Genomic DNA, 19,735 nt, shown 5'->3' with positions numbered 1-19,735 from the left:
TAATATTATTTGTTAGTTTTCAGCATTTATAACATTATGTGGAAAAAACTTTTACTCAGTTTGCTCTGTACTATGGCTATTTTCTGTACCATTTTTGTTTAACTGTGTTCTGTTTAGTATTCCTATTTCATGTCAATCTGTTAATTTGAATCGTGACCTATCTTGTAAGTGTTATCTTTATAATGTAATTTAATCATTGCAATGCCACATGGTTTTGTTAACAGACATGAACAAATTCAGTAGCCTGTACTTAGAGCCAACATGGGCCTCGTCAAGACCGACTTCTTCGGCTTTATGCCCATGCTCCTGCCATTGAATACGCATGATATCCAATAAATCTGCCTGTCTGTCCAGGTAACACGGCATAGAAAACCATTAGTGTGTGTTTTCTAAAATAATCGTGAGGAAACTCTGGGGATATTGTAAGATAGCGCTTCGAACATATTTATGGAAATGGTTTAATCATCCGATGCATAGCAATATCTTGCTAATCAAATTTGTCTTGCACTCGCACCGAGTAGTTAAGGCGCTCATAGAAAACAAATCGACTTTTTTTTACAATAAATACAGTCCCCCTCCCCCACTTATCTGCGCATGTATTGACAGTTATGGCTGAATATTACGTTATGAAAAAAGATTCGTTCGCAGACAACCTCAGGAAACAAAATGTTCTTATCTAGAATTCCAGGGCATGCTCCATCTTTCTATCGGGGTTTGCTGAAAAACGTTTATAATCGGAATGAAAATTTTTAGAGAATTCTTCATAAAATTGTGTATTTTATGCATGTGCTTAATTTACTCAAGAGTTATTTAATGTGTAACTGTTCACTACACGGGTAACAATTATTTAGGGAATTGAAGGTCAATTTTCAGCTTCCCCAGTGACGAAACCAAAGCACATCTTGTATTGTAGATCTTGTAGTTTTTTTTCTCCATGAAGGTGGTTTTTGCCTACTCATAACCCCTCTAAAACCCAAAAACCTCCTATCTTCCTCTTCACGTTAGAATAAATAGAAGAAAGCCTTATCAGCAAGTGCATTTCAAGTAAGAAACTTCTTTGGTGAGATGGGGGAAATCTTAAATAGAGCCCTGCGCGACAAGATTGCCATAATTGTTTATTTCGACATTAAGACGGCTTTTGATACCGTTCATTATACCATCCTACTTGATAAACTTCACAATTATTGTTTCATAGGCAAAATAGCAGAGGTATTTCCCAGCTATCTCACTGACTTCGAACAGCATGTTGTAATGAAGGCCTTGACCTCTAAACCGCAGGCCGCGTTGACTAAGGTGCCACAGGGCTCAGCACTGGGACCGATCTTTTTTTCGCTATACGTAAACCACTTTTCCGTTAACCTTAAAATATTTCCAGGCATTAATGTACGCTGAAGACACAGCGTTAGTATTTATAAGAGACTCAATAGGAGAATAGAACAAAACAGCAAAACAAACGAAGCACCAATTAGAGACCTAAAGTGGTTTACTGCCAACCAGCTCACAAAACACACTGTGCTCAGCTCCAAGGGAAAAATAACTACAACGATATCACCTTGTATGTAAACAATGAGCCGATACAATATGTAACAAGTTTTAAATGCCTAGGCGCGCATTTCGGTTCTGACATGCACTGGGGAAATCACATAAAATATACTTGCTATAAACTTGCATACGAATGTCATGTCCTCCCGAAAGCGCGAGAATGTTTTGATTACTCTATTCCACGCATAATATATTTTTCTTTTATGCACAGTCAGTCAAGTTACTGCACAGAATCTTATAGCAGCACGTACCCCTCATACCTTTACCCCTAGTCTGAGTACAAAAGAGAGCGCTAAGAATTATCACATATTCGAAATACACTTGCCCAGCAAGCCACTTTTTCAGTCTGCCCATATTTTACCTTCACAATCTATTTATACATAAAAACAAGCCAGAAAATTCATAAAAAACTGCAATCCACTGACCTGTTTTACCCTTGTAGCCTTATAACTCTTAAAAGGAACACGAGAGCTGCAGGTACAAAATATTTTAACTTACAAAGATGGCGCAATACTTACGGAAAAGTCTGACTGAGTTAACGGTGCTCTAATACGGAATGGCATTCCCAATGGTCTTTAAATAAAAATCAACTTTTTACAATTCCGCAAAACGTTCTTCCTGAGTCTGCAAATTTGAGGACCATTTAGTGTGTAAATAAATTATCGCGTTAAGATTATTATGTGCAACGAATGTCCGCATGAACAACACATGTATATACGGACATATCAATGAAACTGATGCGCAAAGAGCAGGTTTTGATTTTATTAATTTCAATTTATGTGAGAAGTGTTCTCTCCCCTGCTGCATTTGCAAGGTGTCTTTGTGATGGATCTGACACTAGCCTTGGCTATGGGTAAAGTACCATGGTAATAGTTTCACTGTACTTATATTGAGTTTTCAAATGACAAAAATCTGGTTGTAGCCACATAATAAAAATCTTGTGCTCAGCCCTACATGCAGATGAGGCCACTTCCTCAAGAGGTCTTCTCATTACCTATAAAAGGGCGTTTGTCGCGTGGGATCTCATCTGCCGCAACACCTCTTCATTTGTGGTTTGCGTAATATTATTTAAAAAATGTTTTCAGGTCTACAGGGCCAAGAACTTTGTCATGTATGACTACGGGTTCACGGAAAATAAGAAACGCTATGGAAAGGTGAGAAAATATCTTTTGTGCTAATTTATGGCGGCCCTTATAATTCCTAAAAGCCACTAATCTTCAATTAGTTTTCCACGATGATCGCATCATATCACTCAGCAAATGCATAATCTTCTTTAACTATGGAGACTTAATAGGCACACTAATATCGTTGAAATATTGCTTCAAATCCTGCATTTTGTATCAAAAGTGCTTGCCTTTAGCAGAAACTAAATCTTATTTAAAACCCCAAGGTGGCTCAGTGGTTATGGCGCTCGGCTGCTGACCCGAGAGAAACGGGTTCGGTCCCGGCCGTGGCATTCGAATTTCGATGGAGGCGAAATTCTAGAAGCCGTGTACTGTTCCATCTCAGTTAAAAATATTTGTGTACTGGAATATTTGTGTACTGTGCCAGCTCAGTGCACGTTAAAGAACCCCAGGTGGTCGAAATTTCCGAAGCCCTTCACTGTGACACCCCTCATAACCTGAGTCGCCTTAGGATGTTAAAGCCCCATAAACTAAACTAAGATGTTACTTGAGATATCGGATCTTCTATAAGCTATCATTATGAATAACTTTTGCAAGAAAAAGTTGCTCGATGACAGCGCACTTGCCATAAGGGCCTGAGGCTGATATGCAGGTCCATACCTGCACCACGTTAGTGGTTATGTGCACATCCACGGGCACCATGCCTGTTATGTACCCTAGTACCTGCAAATACCAAAAGCGAAAAGAACATGCGTAATATTAACATTTCTATACGCCTTACGTGTATTTTTACGCAGCAAGGTCGCAGGAGTTAATTGTACCTAGCCCTCTTCAGTCAGTTCAAGTTTCTTAAAGAACATCGTGAAACTACTCTACTATCTCTTCTGTGGCTGCGTTCTCGGCGGCCAAATCCTTATTATTTCTGAAGGCTCTGTAGCTAGTGCATGACCAAGTTCATTTAATCAAGCCCACGCCTCCTTCCTTAGACACCAAAGAGCACTGTCAATGCCATGCTATGTGCCCTCCTGCGACCCGTGACCTTGTAGAACCTCTTCCTCCTTTCTCACCTTGGGCTCTCCACCCTGCACCCCTACGCTTGTGCTCACTTCGCTTGTGTTCTAAATTTTTTACGAGACCAGAGGCTAACTGAACCTGTTCCTGAAACATTCTGCATGGATTATGGGTACAAGCCTCTAAATGAAACTTCATAGGCACTGAACAAACTTCTTTGCGGAAGAAGGAATAATCGATGCGTTTTATTGTGTGCGGGCACGGTTACTCTTGGTTGTGGATTATTTCTGAATATTTCTTTGTTCTTTCTTTATTCACTATGCAAACCTTGCTCAAGTCCCGTCAAGGTAAAGGAAAAAGATAAACAAAGAAATATAAACAACATTAATAAAATATATAACTCTAAAAGCGCGGCGACAGACACTAATGAATCATTCCAATCAGCTACAGTGCGAGAAAAAATTAAAATTTGAATAAATAGCTCGTGCAAATTACGGCGTCAGCGAATTTCGATGATGGAGGCGAGTGTTTATCGACATTAAAGTTGACAAGGATTGGATTAATTGCTAGATCTCGATTTCAAAGGAAGAAATAGAAATCAAGACGTAATGTTTTTCTTCATTGTTCGAGACGTTGAGTGCCATTAGCCTGCATTAATTCAGAGGGTGAGTCATCCGGTGAAAATATTGAGTAAATAAAGTTTACAATCCTTCCTCTGTATCTTTTCGAGACGACTAATATTGTGTTTAGTAAATGGGTCCCATACAACGCATGCGCATTCGAGTCTCGGTCCATTTTGTGAATTGTAAGCAAGTAATTTTACGCTAAGAGTAATTTTTAAGCTTGTGTCTTAAAAAATACAATTTGCGGAGAGCGAATGAGCCGATGTTAGCTATATGCAAGTTCCAAGACAAAGTATTAGAAAGTGTGACACTTAAGTACTTATATTTAGTCTCTTCGTGAGTAGAAACAAACCTAGCATACACGTAAAGGAAAGCAGAGCTCTTTGGCGAGAGAAGCAAATAAAGACGGTCTTATCTGCATTAAGCTTCGTACTCCACGCTTCACACCATTTAACAATTTTTGCAAGAGCGGAGTTAAGGTTGTTTTGATAGTTCTCAAAAGTGATTTTCTGAAACAGCACAAAATCATCAGCAAACAACCTGACTTGTACGTTAGGGTCAATTACAATGACAATATAGTTAACATAAAATAAAAAACCATAATGGTCAAAGCACACTCCCTTGGGAGACCCCGGAGCCGACCGGAACACCGCCTGACTTCGCTCACTAACTGCTACAAATTCATAGCGATTGGTTAAATGGTTAGTTATCTATACGATCAATATTTCTGGAAGGCCAATGCATCTGAGGTTTAGTATTAGTTTCTCATGTGGAACGTCATCGAAAGCTTTCCTGAAATCTAGAATTTTTGCATAAATCTGACCGTTCTTATTAAAAATAAAAGCGAATGAATGTATTACTGTCACTATATGTGTTCTGAACCCGTTCCAGAAATTAGACAGCACTGAGTTCTCATTCAGAAATTTATTAATCTGACTGGCAATAATCTGTTCGATTAGTTTACAACATGGTAACGTAAGAGATATTAAGCGGCAATTTTGCAAGCAAGCCCTGTCATCTTTCTTGTGTGCGGACAAAACTATGGCTACTTTCTAGACACTCGGTAATTTCTCTTGAAGTAATTACAAACGATAATTAACAACAAAAACTTTGCAATTCATTCAGCATACGCTTCAGAAACACGTTAGTAATCTTTTCAGGCCCACATGATGATTTAGTTTTTCAATTTAGTAGCATAGAAACTACTACAAAGTATGAAAAAAAATTAGTATTGGATGGATATGGCAGTATTAGAAAAGACACTGTGAATGTAATTATTGAAATGGCGTGCAATGTCACCGTGATCGCTAACAACAGAACCGTAAAAATAAATCTGAAACACTGGTTCCTTTTTTTGCTTCATAATTCGAAACTTTTTTTATTCATCGACAATGAAGTTTGGCAGCACTGTGTTAAAGCAGGCTTATTTCGATGAGTGCACTGCATTGGCAAGGGTTTCTTTTAGTCCCTTTAGATGGCCGGAATGGAAGCACCGTTTCTTTGAACTTTTTATCTTTCGCTTCAGGTGGATTATTTCACGCGTCATCCATGGTGTCAGTCTATGAATTAGTTTACGTTTGCTCGGCACAAACTTGTCTATACACTAGTGGCACACACTCCAAAACGGCACCAAAGTGTTCACATCATTATCTGTAAAATCAGTAAGGGATACTTACAATTCTTGCATAATGGATGCCACGTCTCCACGTGAATAACGCTTCACAGGGTTATTTGCTTGGATAAATCCTATCACCCCCTGTAATGCTCTTCCTCGCTTCCCTACTTACGGGACACGCCGTAGTACGGCTGGCGTTATGCTGCTAGGCCTAAGGCAGAGGAATGGGGTTTCGACTGAAGCGGCCATACTTCGCTGCGGACAAAGTACAGAATCGCCCTAGTGCTATGCGACGTCATTTCACGGCCAACAACCCTAGCTCGTCAAAATTCAACGGAGCCCTCCAATACGGCCTCTCATGTCCCATGTGGACCTTTTGCACATCAGAGCAGCCCTACTTTTACGCCTAACTGAATAGGTAGTACTAAAATGTATTGTCTTGAAATAAATAGAGAATTAAACTAAGCAGAATGGCGCTATCATTCTGGACCGTTGATATCGCTGTGCGTGCACTATTCTGACGAATTCTGTTACTGAAATTACTACAGTGAAACACAGATATATTCATATCGAATGGGGTCGCGAAATATTTCGGTATATGTAAAACTCGATATCTAAAAATGGTAATAAATAATGAAGTCCCCACCGTGGAAACAAGAATGCATAGCACCGGCGCCATTGTCGCACTTATTGAAACGACGTTCTCTCAATGGACGGTGTTTTAGAAAACTGGTGACTGCCAATCATCCAAGATCTAATCACAACCTACCTTCACCTTGTTGTACGGTTTCACAGCGCTTTCGCTGCCAGCACGTACCCAAGGCCGAGCACCATACCGTCTCTGCGCGCTGAATCTTATCGCAAAGTTCCACTAGGCGAAGCGCCAACTTCAGGAACAAGGCGCGCCGCTCGATGTATCGGTTGTCCCACTGATCGTTCCACGCAGCGATTCATGGAAAGCAAAATGATAGGTGTAGCGTTAAGAGACCGGAAGCGGGCAGAGTGGGTGAGAGAACAAACGCGGGTTAATGACATCCTAGTCGAAATAAAGAGGGAGAAATGGGCTTGGGCAGGGCATGTCATGCGAAGGCAAGATAACCGCTGGTCCTTAAGGGTAACGGAGTGGATTCCAAGAGAAGGCAAACGTAGCAGGGGGCGGCAGAAGGTTAGGTGGCCGGGTGAGATTAGGAAATTAGGAAGTTTGCAGGCATGGGGGGGGGCGCAACTCGCAAACGACACGGTTAATTGCAAAGACATGGGAGAGGCCATTTCCCTGCAGTGGGTGTAGTCGGGCTGATGATGATGGTGGGGATGATGAATATCGTCACATTTACTTCTCCATGTTTAAGGACCCTATATCTTTCTTCGGTAAGCGAAGCGAAGGCGCGCTGGAGCAGTTCTATCCTCTTTTGTGAAGAACATAAGCTTCGTACAGTTCTCGCCTTCATTTACTTGCGCATGTGCGAACCACTTTCATTGCTCAGAGTGAGGAATGCGTTTGCATGCCGTACCATGCTTGGCTGGTGTAATTCGTCTGCCAATTGCTGACATCCTCTGCGTGATCTCTTAATCTGTCATTTAAGCAATAGCCAGTCTGGGCGAGATAAGTGAGACCACATGACAAAAATTTCGCTTGTCGAAGAAAGAAATAGGCTTCTTATATATGGACCAGTAAGTGTGACGATATTGGACTGGTGTTATTTTTCCTTGTGTTGTATACCCCAGGTACACAATTGTTTGATTAAATCGCTTTTTTTCGTCGTAGGCAACGACTGTGCCTAATATTGCCACCTGGTGTTCTCAGGTGGCGCTGAAGTGTCTTCGAAGACGTTGAAGTGTCTCTCGCTGGCTGGCTGGCTGCTTGCTGTATTCTGCTGGTTAGCGACCTGTCTCCCTGTTTTCCGTTACAATATCTTGGCGAACAGGAGCTCCTTTCGCCTTACATAAGCCACGACAATAGTGAAATTAAGCGGAATAGTTAAAAATCTGTTTTTTTTTCATGTCAGCAAACGAGCAAACCACCTGAGCGCCCGGGACGCGTCTCGGGCTCCTTAAAGTGTGGATGAGATGGGAGGCATACAATAATACACTAAACGTAAGATCACATTGGATTACATCTTGAACTAACTGAAGTTGAACCTCCATAGCGTGTGATCAGTTAAGGCTTTAGTGCGCTGACTCTAATTCAGTCACGTCGCCAAAATAAATGCACACTGTGAAGAAAAAAAAAAGAAAAACAAAAGCGGGGTTGCAGTATGGGCAGTGGAAAGAGAAAAAAAAAAACAGCACAAGCACACAAAAATGTACAAGGGAGGTGGGCGAAGGTGTCCCACGCGAAAACTAGCAGAACACTGAGCGTACTATCCATTACCGCGTGAAGTAGGGTTTCATGCGGACAACGTGCACAACCTCAGAGCGGGGTGGACGACGCTGAGGCTGCACAGTCCCGTCAGGAAGAACTTCGTAGGTCACTTCGGTGACGCGGCGCAAAACTCGGTAGGGTCGGTACGTCACGTCCGTAGACCAGACGAAATGGTGTAAATCGGGTCGTCTCCTGGGTGGCCGTGTTGTAAGCGTATGTGACGTACGGGAGAATCTCGTCCCAGGTTTTGTGCTGCGAGTCTATGTACATTGCGATCATGTCGGCGATCGTTCTGTTGAGTCTCTCTGTGAGCCCGTTCGTCTGTGGGTGATAGGCAGTAGTTTTGCGATGGTTCGTGTGACTGAGCTCGAACACGTCGCGCATGAGCTGTGCCGTAAACGCCGTACCTCGATCAGTGATTACGTGGGACGGTGCGCCATGACGCAGCACGATTTGTTGCATAAAAAACTGGGCGATCTCAGATGACGTATCGCGCTGCACCGCTTTAGTTTCCGCATACCTTGTTAAATAGTCGGTCGCGACTATGATCCATTTATGACCGGCCGATGACACAGGGAATGGGCCCAGAAGATCGATGCCGACTTGATCAAAAGGCGTCCGAGGGGGTTCAATAGGTTGGAGCAAGCCCGCTGGCTTGAGAGGAGGCGCCTTACGACGTTGGCAATCGCGGCAGCCTCTGACGTAACGCTGGACGGCGTGAGAAAGTTTGGGCCAATAATACGCCTGGCGCACGCGTGCGAGTGTGCGGGCAAAGCCCAAGTGGCCGGAGGTCGGCTCATCGTGACAAGCAAGAAGGATATCGGCGCGGAGATCTGCCGGAACGACGAGGAGGTGCGCTCGGTCAACAGTGCTGGAGTTTTTCTTAAACAAAATGCCGTTCCGGAGACAGAAGGCCGGCAGGTTTCTAGAAAATTGTCGGGGTACGACAGAAGCTCGGCCCTCCAGATAATCAATGATAGGTCGCAGGTCTGGGTCAGCTCGCTGGCGGGTCATTAGGTCTAAGGCGCTGACAACTCCAATAAAACCACTCTCGTCCTCTATGCTATCATCCGCTAACCCGACGGGCGCGCGAGAGAGTGCGTCAGCGTCTTCGTGCGTCTGGCCAGATTTGTGCACAATGGTGTAATCGAATTCTTGGAGGCGGAGGCTCCATCGGGCTAGGCGCCCCGATGGGTCGCGAAGATTTGCAAGCCAGCACAACGAATGGTGGTCGGTAACTACTTTGAACGGGCGGCCGTAGAGGTACGGACGAAATTTCATGGTTGCCCACATAACCGCAAGGCATTCTTTTTCTGTGGTCGAATAGTTTGTTTCAGCGCGAGAAAGCGTGCGGCTTGCATACGCGATGACCCTTTCCACGCCACCTTGGTGTTGGACGAGTACGGCGCCGAGGCCGACGTTGCTCGCGTCGGTGTGGACTTCGGTTTCAGCCTCTTCATCAAAGTGCGCAAGAACAGGGGATGTTAGCAGTCGTCTGCGCAGCTCGGCAAAAGCCTCCTGCTGCTCGGCAGCCCACACGAACTGTGTATCATTGCGCGTGAGGTGGTACAGGGGTGCGGCAATCTTTGAAAAGTCGGCGATGAAGCGGCGGTAATATGCGCACAGACCCAAAAAACGTTGCACACTTTTCTTTGTTGCAGGAACAGGAAAGTTGGCGACGGCAGCAGTTTTCTCGGGGTCGGGCTTAACGCCATCGGCACTCACGAGGTGACCGAGAAACTTCAACTCTTTGTACCCAAAGTGGCACTTCTCGGGCTTTAGCGTTAAGTCGGCCGATAGGAGGGCATCTAATACTGTCCTCAGGCGTTCAAGGTGTTCGGCAAAGGTTTCGGAAAATACGACGACATCATCGAGATAAACCAAACAAGTTTGCCATTTTAGTCCAGCGAGAACGGTATCCATCATCCGCTGGAAAGTTGCCGGCGCTGAACATAGCCCAAAAGGTAGCACTTTAAATTCGTACAGTCCGTCGGGTGTCACGAACGCCGTTTTTTTCGCGGTCCCCGCTCGTCGACCTCTATCTGCCAGTACCCACTCTTTAAATCAATGGAGGAGAAGTACTGGGCGCGACGAAGTCTGTCGAGCGAGTCGTCGATACGAGGCAGCGGGTAGACGTCTTTTTTGGTGATGTTGTTCAGTTTCCGATAATCCACGCAGAAGCGGAGTGTCCCATCCTTTTTCTTCACCAGCACGACAGGTGAAGACCAGGGGCTGCTGGAAGGTTGAATGATTCCATCTGAAAGCATCTCCTTCACCTGCGTTTGGATCGCCTCACGCTCCTTCGGTGAGATACGGTACGGCTGCTGATGGATGGGCGGGCATTGTCGGGCGTAATGATGCGGTGCTTGAGAAGAGCCGTTTGCCGGACTTTCGACGAAGAAGCGAAACAGGAGGAGTATTCAAGTAGGAGGGCACGTAGTTCTCGCTGTTGAGTCACCGAAAGGTCCGGGCTGATGTCAAGGGATGGGCGCACAGGTCTAACAGCTTCGAACGCGAAACATTCAGAAAGCTCCAGTCCTTCGCTAGTGGACACCCCCGTGCACCGTGCTAGCCGGAGAAATCAAGGCCTACCTCCCGAACACGGGCTTTTGGAGTCTGCCAGAGCACCCACCCATCGACCTGTCATGCCAGCTGCTGCCTACTACACCTTGCAGAATCCGCGACTGCCCAAACCATTCCACGGCAGTCAGCTCGAAGACGTAGAGGACTGGCTTCTCGAGTTTGAACGCGTGGCCTCATTCAACCAGTGGGACGACGCCGCTAAACTTCGAAACGTCTTCTTTAGTCTCGAGGATGGTGCACGTACCTGGTACGAAAACCGAGAAGACGCCCTAACATCATGGCACGAGTTCCGCCGACGCCTGCTGGAGACCTACACCAGCACGGATCGTCGAGAACGGGCTGAACGGGCTTTGCAGTCTCGCATTCCGATGCCGAATGAGACTGTAAGCATGTACGTGGAGGATATGACTCGGCTCTTCCGGCGAGCTGACCCGGCCATGCCCGAAGATAAAAAGGTGCGCCATCTCATGCGCGGCGTTAAAGAGCAACTTTTCGCTGGCCTCGTGCGCAGTCCACCTGGGACTGTTGCTGAGTTTCTCTCGGAGGCGGTCACGATGGAGAAGATGCTCTTGCGGCGGTCTACCACCTACGACCGGCCGGTACTCGCCGCTTCACTTACAGAGCCGCTTCCTGCCTTCGGGGCTAACCCTGGTCTTCTCCGCGACCTGATCCGCTCCGTTGTGCGCGAAGAGCTCCAGGCGCTTTTCGGTGCTCCCCTGCCGACGGCCGGCTCTCTCGCTAGCCTGGTCCGCGAAGAGGTTCAAGCCTTGAGACCTTCGTTCCCGTCCGTTGACCCGCCGCCTTTACCAACGGAGTGCCGTCGTCCAACGTACGCTGAAGCCTTGCAACGTCCTGCGCCCTCTTCGGCGCAGTTTCCTCCGTCCAATCAAGGCTCGCTGTTTTCCGCACACCCCGACACGTACTACATCGACAATCGACGATCACCCCAGCGGAAGACGGACCTGTGGCGTGCTCCGGATCGGCGGCGTCTCTGCTTTCACTGCGGGGAACCCGGTCATCTGTATCGCCAGTGCCCGTATCGACAGCTTGGGCTGCAGGGGTTCCCTATCGACATGCCCCGTCCACCAAGAGGTCAACGACCCCGGGAGATCGAGGACTACGTAGCCCAGCAGCGCATGGCGACAATTCCCCAGCGGCAGTCTCGGTCTCCATCACCACGCCGACCTTCGCCACAGCCCCAAAGCTCCTCCTGGATGGCGCAGAGACGGTCGCCAAGTCCCCGCCGGGAAAACTAAAGAGAGCGACCTCAGGGGGCGAGGCCGCTGGCAATCGATACGAACAAGACCCCCCGACAACGCGAACAGCGACCGACCGCGATTTAAAGGCAACGACTGCAGTACCTGAACTCGGAGATCGATTCTCGTTGGATATACCCGTGCTTCTCGATGGCTATAAGGTTAGTGCTTTGGTGGACACTGGCGCTGATTTCTCGATTTTAAGCGGAAAGCTAGCGGCGCTTCTTAAAAAAGTAATGACACCATGGTCCGGCACGCAGATTCGCACGGCTGGCGGACATGTCGTAACTCCGCTTGGCCTATGCACAGCAAGAGTCCAAATTCGCTGCTCCACATTTGTTGTCAGCTGCCTAGTTCTACCGAACTGCTCCCGTGACTGTATCCTTGGCGTTGATTTTCTCCGAGAGTATGGAGCTATTATTGACCTCCGAAAGCGCACTGTCACATTTTCTACCGAGAAAGCTGATGTTTACTCCGAGGACTGTCCACGCCGCGCCGCCCTTAGAATATCCGCCGAGAGCGTTTGGATTCCGCCACGCGCCAGCGTTTTTGTGAGTGTTCACTGCGACGGACTACGTGAAGGGACAGCGGTCGCAGAGGGCAACCTGTCCCTTTTGCTCACCCACGGCATCTGCTCAGCGCGAGGTCTCATCCATCTCCGCGACGGCTGCTCTGAGCTCCTGGTGACTGACTTCTCTAACGAGCCCCGGCACCTTTTTCGTGCTACTGCCATCGCATTCGCCGACCCCTTAGCGGAGGTTTCTGAATGTTTCGCGTTCGAAGCTGTTAGACCTGTGCGCCCATCCCTTGACATCAGCCCGGACCTTTCGGTGACTCAACAGCGAGAACTACGTGCCCTCCTACTTGAATACTCCTCCTGTTTCGCTTCTTCGTCGAAAGTCCGGCAAACGGCTCTTCTCAAGCACCGCATCATTACGCCCGACGATGCCCGCCCCATCCATCAGCAGCCGTACCGTATCTCACCGAAGGAGCGTGAGGCGATCCAAACGCAGGTGAAGGAGATGCTTTCAGATGGAATCATTCAACCTTCCAGCAGCCCCTGGTCTTCACCTGTCGTGCTGGTGAAGAAAAAGGATGGGACACTCCGCTTCTGCGTGGATTATCGGAAACTGAACAACATCACCAAAAAAGACGTCTACCCGCTGCCTCGTATCGACGACTCGCTCGACAGACTTCGTCGCGCCCAGTACTTCTCCTCCATTGATTTAAAGAGTGGGTACTGGCAGATAGAGGTCGACGAGCGGGACCGCGAAAAAACGGCGTTCGTGACACCCGACGGACTGTACGAATTTAAAGTGCTACCTTTTGGGCTATGTTCAGCGCCGGCAACTTTCCAGCGGATGATGGATACCGTTCTCGCTGGACTAAAATGGCAAACTTGTTTGGTTTATCTCGATGATGTCGTCGTATTTTCCGAAACCTTTGCCGAACACCTTGAACGCCTGAGGACAGTATTAGATGCCCTCCGATCGGCCGACTTAACGCTAAAGCCCGAGAAGTGCCACTTTGGGTACAAAGAGTTGAAGTGTCTCGGTCACCTCGTGAGTGCCGATGGCGTTAAGCCCGACCCCGAGAAAACTGCTGCCGTCGCCAACTTTCCTGTTCCTGCAACAAAGAAAAGTGTGCAACGTTTTTTGGGTCTGTGCGCATATTACCGCCGCTTCATCGCCGACTTTTCAAAGATTGCCGCACCCCTGTACCACCTCACGCGCAATGATACACAGTTCGTGTGGGCTGCCGAGCAGCAGGAGGCTTTTGCCGAGCTGCGCAGACGACTGCTAACATCCCCTGTTCTTGCGCACTTTGATGAAGAGGCTGAAACCGAAGTCCACACCGACGCGAGCAACGTCGGCCTCGGCGCCGTACTCGTCCAACACCAAGGTGGCGTGGAAAGGGTCATCGCGTATGCAAGCCGCACGCTTTCTCGCGCTGAAACAAACTATTCGACCACAGAAAAAGAATGCCTTGCGGTTATGTGGGCAACAATGAAATTTCGTCCGTACCTCTACGGCCGCCCGTTCAAAGTAGTTACCGACCACCATTCGTTGTGCTGGCTTGCAAATCTTCGCGACCCATCGGGGCGCCTAGCCCGATGGAGCCTCCGCCTCCAAGAATTCGATTACACCATTGTGCACAAATCTGGCCAGACGCACGAAGACGCTGACGCACTCTCTCGCGCGCCCGTCGGGTTAGCGGATGATAGCATAGAGGACGAGAGTGGTTTTATTGGAGTTGTCAGCGCCTTAGACCTAATGACCCGCCAGCGAGCTGACCCAGACCTGCGACCTATCATTGATTATCTGGAGGGCCGAGCTTCTGTCGTACCCCGACAATTTTCTAGAAACCTGCCGGCCTTCTGTCTCCGGAACGGCATTTTGTTTAAGAAAAACTCCAGCACTGTTGACCGAGCGCACCTCCTCGTCATTCCGGCAGATCTCCGCGCCGATATCCTTCTTGCTTGTCACGATGAGCCGACCTCCGGCCACTTGGGCTTTGCCCGCACACTCGCACGCGTGCGCCAGGCGTATTATTGGCCCAAACTTTCTCACGCCGTCCAGCGTTACGTCAGAGGCTGCCGCGATTGCCAACGTCGTAAGGCGCCTCCTCTCAAGCCAGCGGGCTTGCTCCAACCTATTGAACCCCCTCGGACGCCTTTTGATCAAGTCGGCATCGATCTTCTGGGCCCATTCCCTGTGTCATCGGCCGGTCATAAATGGATCATAGTCGCGACCGACTATTTAACAAGGTATGCGGAAACTAAAGCGGTGCAGCGCGGTACGTCATCTGAGATCGCCCAGTTTTTTATGCAACAAATCGTGCTGCGTCATGGCGCACCGTCCCACGTAATCACTGATCGAGGTACGGCGTTTACGGCACAGCTCATGCGCGACGTGTTCGAGCTCAGTCACACGAACCATCGCAAAACTACTGCCTATCACCCACAGACGAACGGGCTCACAGAGAGACTCAACAGAACGATCGCCGACATGATCGCAATGTACATAGACTCGCAGCACAAAACCTGGGACGAGATTCTCCCGTACGTCACATACGCTTACAACACGGCCACCCAGGAGACGACCCGATTTACACCATTTCGTCTGGTCTACGGACGTGACGTTCAGACGATGCTGGATGCAATGCTTCCATGCAGCACTGATGACCACCCACTCACGCCAGACGCCGAGCAGTTCGCTCAGCGCGCCGAGGAAGCACGTCAACTTGCCCGTCTTCACATTCAGCGGCAGCAGGGCACGGATGCACGCCGCTACAACCTCCGTCATCGGCACGTCGAATACCATCCGGGAGACCAAGTTTGGGTGTGGACCCCGGTACGCCGCCCAGGCTTGTCTGAAAAACTGATGTGCCGTTACTTTGGACCGTACCGAGTTTTGCGCCGCGTCACCGAAGTGACCTACGAAGTTCTTCCTGACGGGACTGTGCAGCCTCAGCGTCGTCCACCCCGCTCTGAGGTTGTGCACGTTGTCCGCATGAAACCCTACTTCACGCGGTAATGGATAGTACGCTCAGTGTTCTGCTAGTTTTCGCGTGGGACACCTTCGCCCACCTCCCTTGTACATTTTTGTGTGCTTGTGCTGTTTTTTTTTTCTCTTTCCACTGCCCATACTGCAACCCCGCTTTTGTTTTTCTTTTTTTTTTGGAGGGGGAGTAATGCCACCTGGTGTTCTCAGGTGGCGCTGAAGTGTCTTCGAAGACGTTGAAGTGTCTCTCGCTGGCTGGCTGGCTGCTTGCTGTATTCTGCTGGTTAGCGACCTGTCTCCCTGTTTTCCGTTACAATATTAACACCTTGGGCGCGGTTATTTTCTTTCAGGCCAGGCCCCCTGCATACCCTGTGGAAAACATCACCGTTCCCGTGGCTCTGTTTTCGTCCAAAGGAGACACGCTCGCGGACCCTGACGACGTAGCGAGCCTCGCACAGAGGCTGGGCTCAGTGCTGCTCTTCAACAACATCTTACCGCAGGCGGACTTCCGCCACGTAGACTTTCTCTTCGGCTGCCGAGCGACGAATTTCCTCCACCAGCCAATGATCGACACTCTCGAAAGTCGTGCTGAAGGAGGATCCTGAAAAGAGACAATAAGGTTGCGCCCGTGCGCTCGGAGAATTTGCCGTTTTGAAGTGCGTCGCCAAGCGGTCGCTAAAGTCAGTGCATGTCGCAGCTAAAAATAAAACATAAAGCTTAAAGCTCTTCAACTGCGTTCATTAAGAGGATACTGCATTTAATTGCGACTTTCTGTAAAATCGCAGAAATTGGATTCAAAATGCGATTATCCAGAGTTTCAGCCTTTATTTCATTCATTTCGGCACGGTTGGCGTTATTTTGTAGGTTTTGATCGCGCGCGCCATTTGCCGCCCGCCCAGGCGGTAGGCGCGCGTGACGTCACACTTCTCGCGGCGGCGTACTCTCGTCGCACTGTGCTGACATCTGTTCAGCTGTCGCGCCTGGAAGTTCAGAGTTGGCAGCATGGAAACATGAAACAGATCGACAGTTGCAGCCTGGAAAGTGCCAGTGGTAGTAACGGTTATATCATTCAGATATCGAAATGACCACAGACTAGACATACGGCTACAACCCCGAAGCCTCGTCGAGCGACGACGAGTAAAACCAAGCCTGGAGGACGACGTTTTGCACAAGCGCGCTCCCCGTAGTGGTAGCTGTGCATATTATAACCTAAACCAGTTTGACATGGCCCAGACAAGGTTTCCTGAATTAAGTATTAAAACATTTCCTTTGCCGCAGGTAAATCAAGGCATCACCTTCATTCATTGCTTCAAAAAAAACTGCCGCGGCGCCGTGATGGGGCGAGGGGGATTTTAAATAGAACATGCATCACGTATAGGCGCCGCGCACAGCGGAGAGAGTGCTCGACATATAAAAGCCGCCAACTTAATTCCATCGGCATAGCAAAAAAGTATGCAGCCCGCAGTTTTTGTGACTGAAGCACTTTTACTATACTGCCAGACTTGCGTGCGTAACTCTCACGAACGAGATCTGTCGCGCGATTCTCATGGCATTGGCCTGTTAGTAAATTGTCAACGTTCTTGCTTTCTGGTGGTCCCGGGCGTGAGCGAAGAAGTTCTCCCTGAATTTTTCTTATATTTGCTCGCATGGGAACACTATTACATGATATATTTAATTTCTACCGGTTCAAGCATACACATATATTGCCTGCAAGTGGTTTGTTCGGCGAATGTACTGTAAATTCGGAATAAGAGAGAAGAGTGTATTTATAGTGCGTATTTCTGCTCTGTTGATTTTTCGTTGGAGGTTGTTTGAATGAGCGAAAAAGCTGGAACACGTGAAAAAGCTTCCCAACTGTCACATGACAAGAAAAATTCAGATGTAAGAAATGCTGCTGCATTTTTGGATATCCTCTGTGATTTGTTGCTCTAACATGTGCAACAGAGTGGATATTTTGTTGCAGTAAACTCCGCACTCTTTATAAGTGACTTGTAATTTTCATATAGTTTAGGTCCCCTTTTCTCTAAAGCGCAGCTGTCATGCTTTCGGTATTTCACTTTCTAGGGAACACTGCCACCTAGTCTTGCGAGGTGCGCACAGCTGACCTGGAAGACAATGATGTAGCGCTTGCGCTATCGCTTAACGACCGCGATTGCCCCGATATCGAGGACAACAACAACCGCTACCTCCTGCCTGGCTGAAGATCTTCAATAACGTCTCCCTCAGAAACATACGTGACATTATGTACAGAAATGAGTCAGGGTTGAGGCATTGTCGTTTCATTCATGTGGATTCGCAACAGAGGAGAATTTGTATCTTGCCGCGGTCGATTAAATTATCGCGATAAAAATTCGGACCTAAGTTTGTCACGAAAGCTAACTACGCCACACGGATCCATTCTTCAGAGCTTAGCATTATTTGGGAAGGCATGACATGGCGTGTCCTTTCTATCGCCACTCTACTGTTACAACCTTTAGCGGAATAATACTTTGAAAACTAAACATTTCGACAGATTTGCCTGCCCGGTTGGGTATGAGGGCGTGTAACAAACTGCATATTCACAACCAAAAAACTATCGCCCGAATACAAAAAAAGGGGGTCTCCAGGTTCTGCACAAGACCACAAACATTTGCGCTTTGCCTACCTGTTCCCAAAGACTGGCCGCGGAGAGAAAGGGCCCAAGGCATTGTCTACAAAACTCCTTGCGCCGACTGCGACGCAAGCTGCATCGGCGAAACGGAAAATTTCAAAGAAAGAATTCGGCAACATAAAAACGACGTCCGCAACTTCGCAAGAGAGCGCAATCCAGTAGCTGAACATTCCGAAGACTCAAACCACAGAATAAACTTCGACTTAACCAGCATCCTCGGAACCGAAACAAATAACCACAAAAGGCTCCTTCTCAACACCTGCCACATCCAAACCACCACGAATAACATCAACCGCACAGAAGGAAACCTGCCCCCAGTATATGCCCAGGGATTTCGCTCTGCAACTCAACGAGTTAATCCTCGTTAGGCGCCACTGACCGCCTCCCCAAAGTGTGACAGCGTTACTCACAGCCTTAACCCTCTTCCCCCCCCCCCCACGCCTTGCGCATCGCAGCTTTCGCTACTTTGGCCCCCTCCTCCCCTCGATACTTAAAGACGCTAGCTACTGCCCCCATTCACCACTGGTGAAGGTGCAGAGGCGGCTTCGAAACGTTGGGTTTGTAATTAGTTGTGTAGCGCAAGCTACACTGGCCGAGGTTGACCAGTTTCGCGTGCATCCTGGAAAACCGTGCTGCGCATGCGCGACGAGCAGTGACGTCACAAAAGGGAATAAAAAAAGCCCTGTGTCGAAGCTGAGAATCGAACCAGGGCTTTGGTGTTTGAGGTGGAGACAGTTCCACTCCGCTACGATGGTACATTTTTCTTTAATGCATGAAAATAGTGCCGAAATGAAAAGTCTAAGCACGCTTACGCCACAAAACACCAGGCCACTTTACCCCTGCATGACCTCTCTCTCAAAGAAAACCATCAAAGGTCTGGGAGGCACACACATGCATCCAGATAGGGGAGCCAGCTAGGCAGCTCTTGCAGGGCAGCATATACTCCCCGCACCAAAGCGCATTGTTCACAAAACAAAGGTTTCGACGACAGTTGTGATTCGGCGTGGCGGTCCATCATATGGCTGTTCCAGAGACTAAATAGTCCCAGCAACATAAATAGATCATATGGCATAACACAGTTTTTCTCAACGGGCAAAAAACGGATACTGTTGGGTGTGATGTCAAAGTCCTTGTTAATTGTTCGTTGTAAAATGTCCCAGAAGAATATAGCATCAATGCACAGAATAAAACAATGGTCAATTGTATCTGGTGTAATGCACAGGCGGCAATTCACTGTCCATTTCGCAAGCATCTCCTCAGCATGAAGCCATGCCTTCACAGGCAGCGTGAATGTGTGCAGTATAAAAAATAATGTTGTTGCGCACAAGGAATGCAGATTTGCCTAACACGTTTTAAAACAGTGGTGTCGAGCAACATCAAAAAAGGTTGCCGATATACAGGGAACAAATACTCTAAGTGCCTGAGTCATCTGCCTTCTGGAGAGGCTACACAGGTAGTCTAAAGAA

General features: G+C 48.0%; 1 protein-coding gene across 2 annotated transcripts in view; it reads left to right on the top strand.

The window, feature by feature from the left end:
• Window positions 1–16,673, top strand: part of LOC144103823 (lipase lipl-1-like) — a 120,574-nt gene extending 103,901 nt beyond the window's left edge. For both annotated transcript variants that reach the window (XM_077636524.1, XM_077636525.1), the window contains exons 8-9: window positions 2,628–2,696; window positions 15,970–16,673. In XM_077636524.1, coding sequence (XP_077492650.1) covers window positions 2,628–2,696; window positions 15,970–16,224 — 324 coding nt within the window. In that variant the 3' untranslated portion in view covers window positions 16,225–16,673. The remainder of the gene's footprint in view (window positions 1–2,627; window positions 2,697–15,969) is intronic.
• Window positions 16,674–19,735: the final 3,062 nt, after the last annotated feature.

This window comes from Amblyomma americanum, chromosome 9 (assembly GCF_052857255.1).
Source record: "Amblyomma americanum isolate KBUSLIRL-KWMA chromosome 9, ASM5285725v1, whole genome shotgun sequence".
Lineage (NCBI taxonomy): Eukaryota > Metazoa > Arthropoda > Arachnida > Ixodida > Ixodidae > Amblyomma > Amblyomma americanum.
This window is presented reverse-complemented; position numbering and strand designations above follow the sequence as displayed.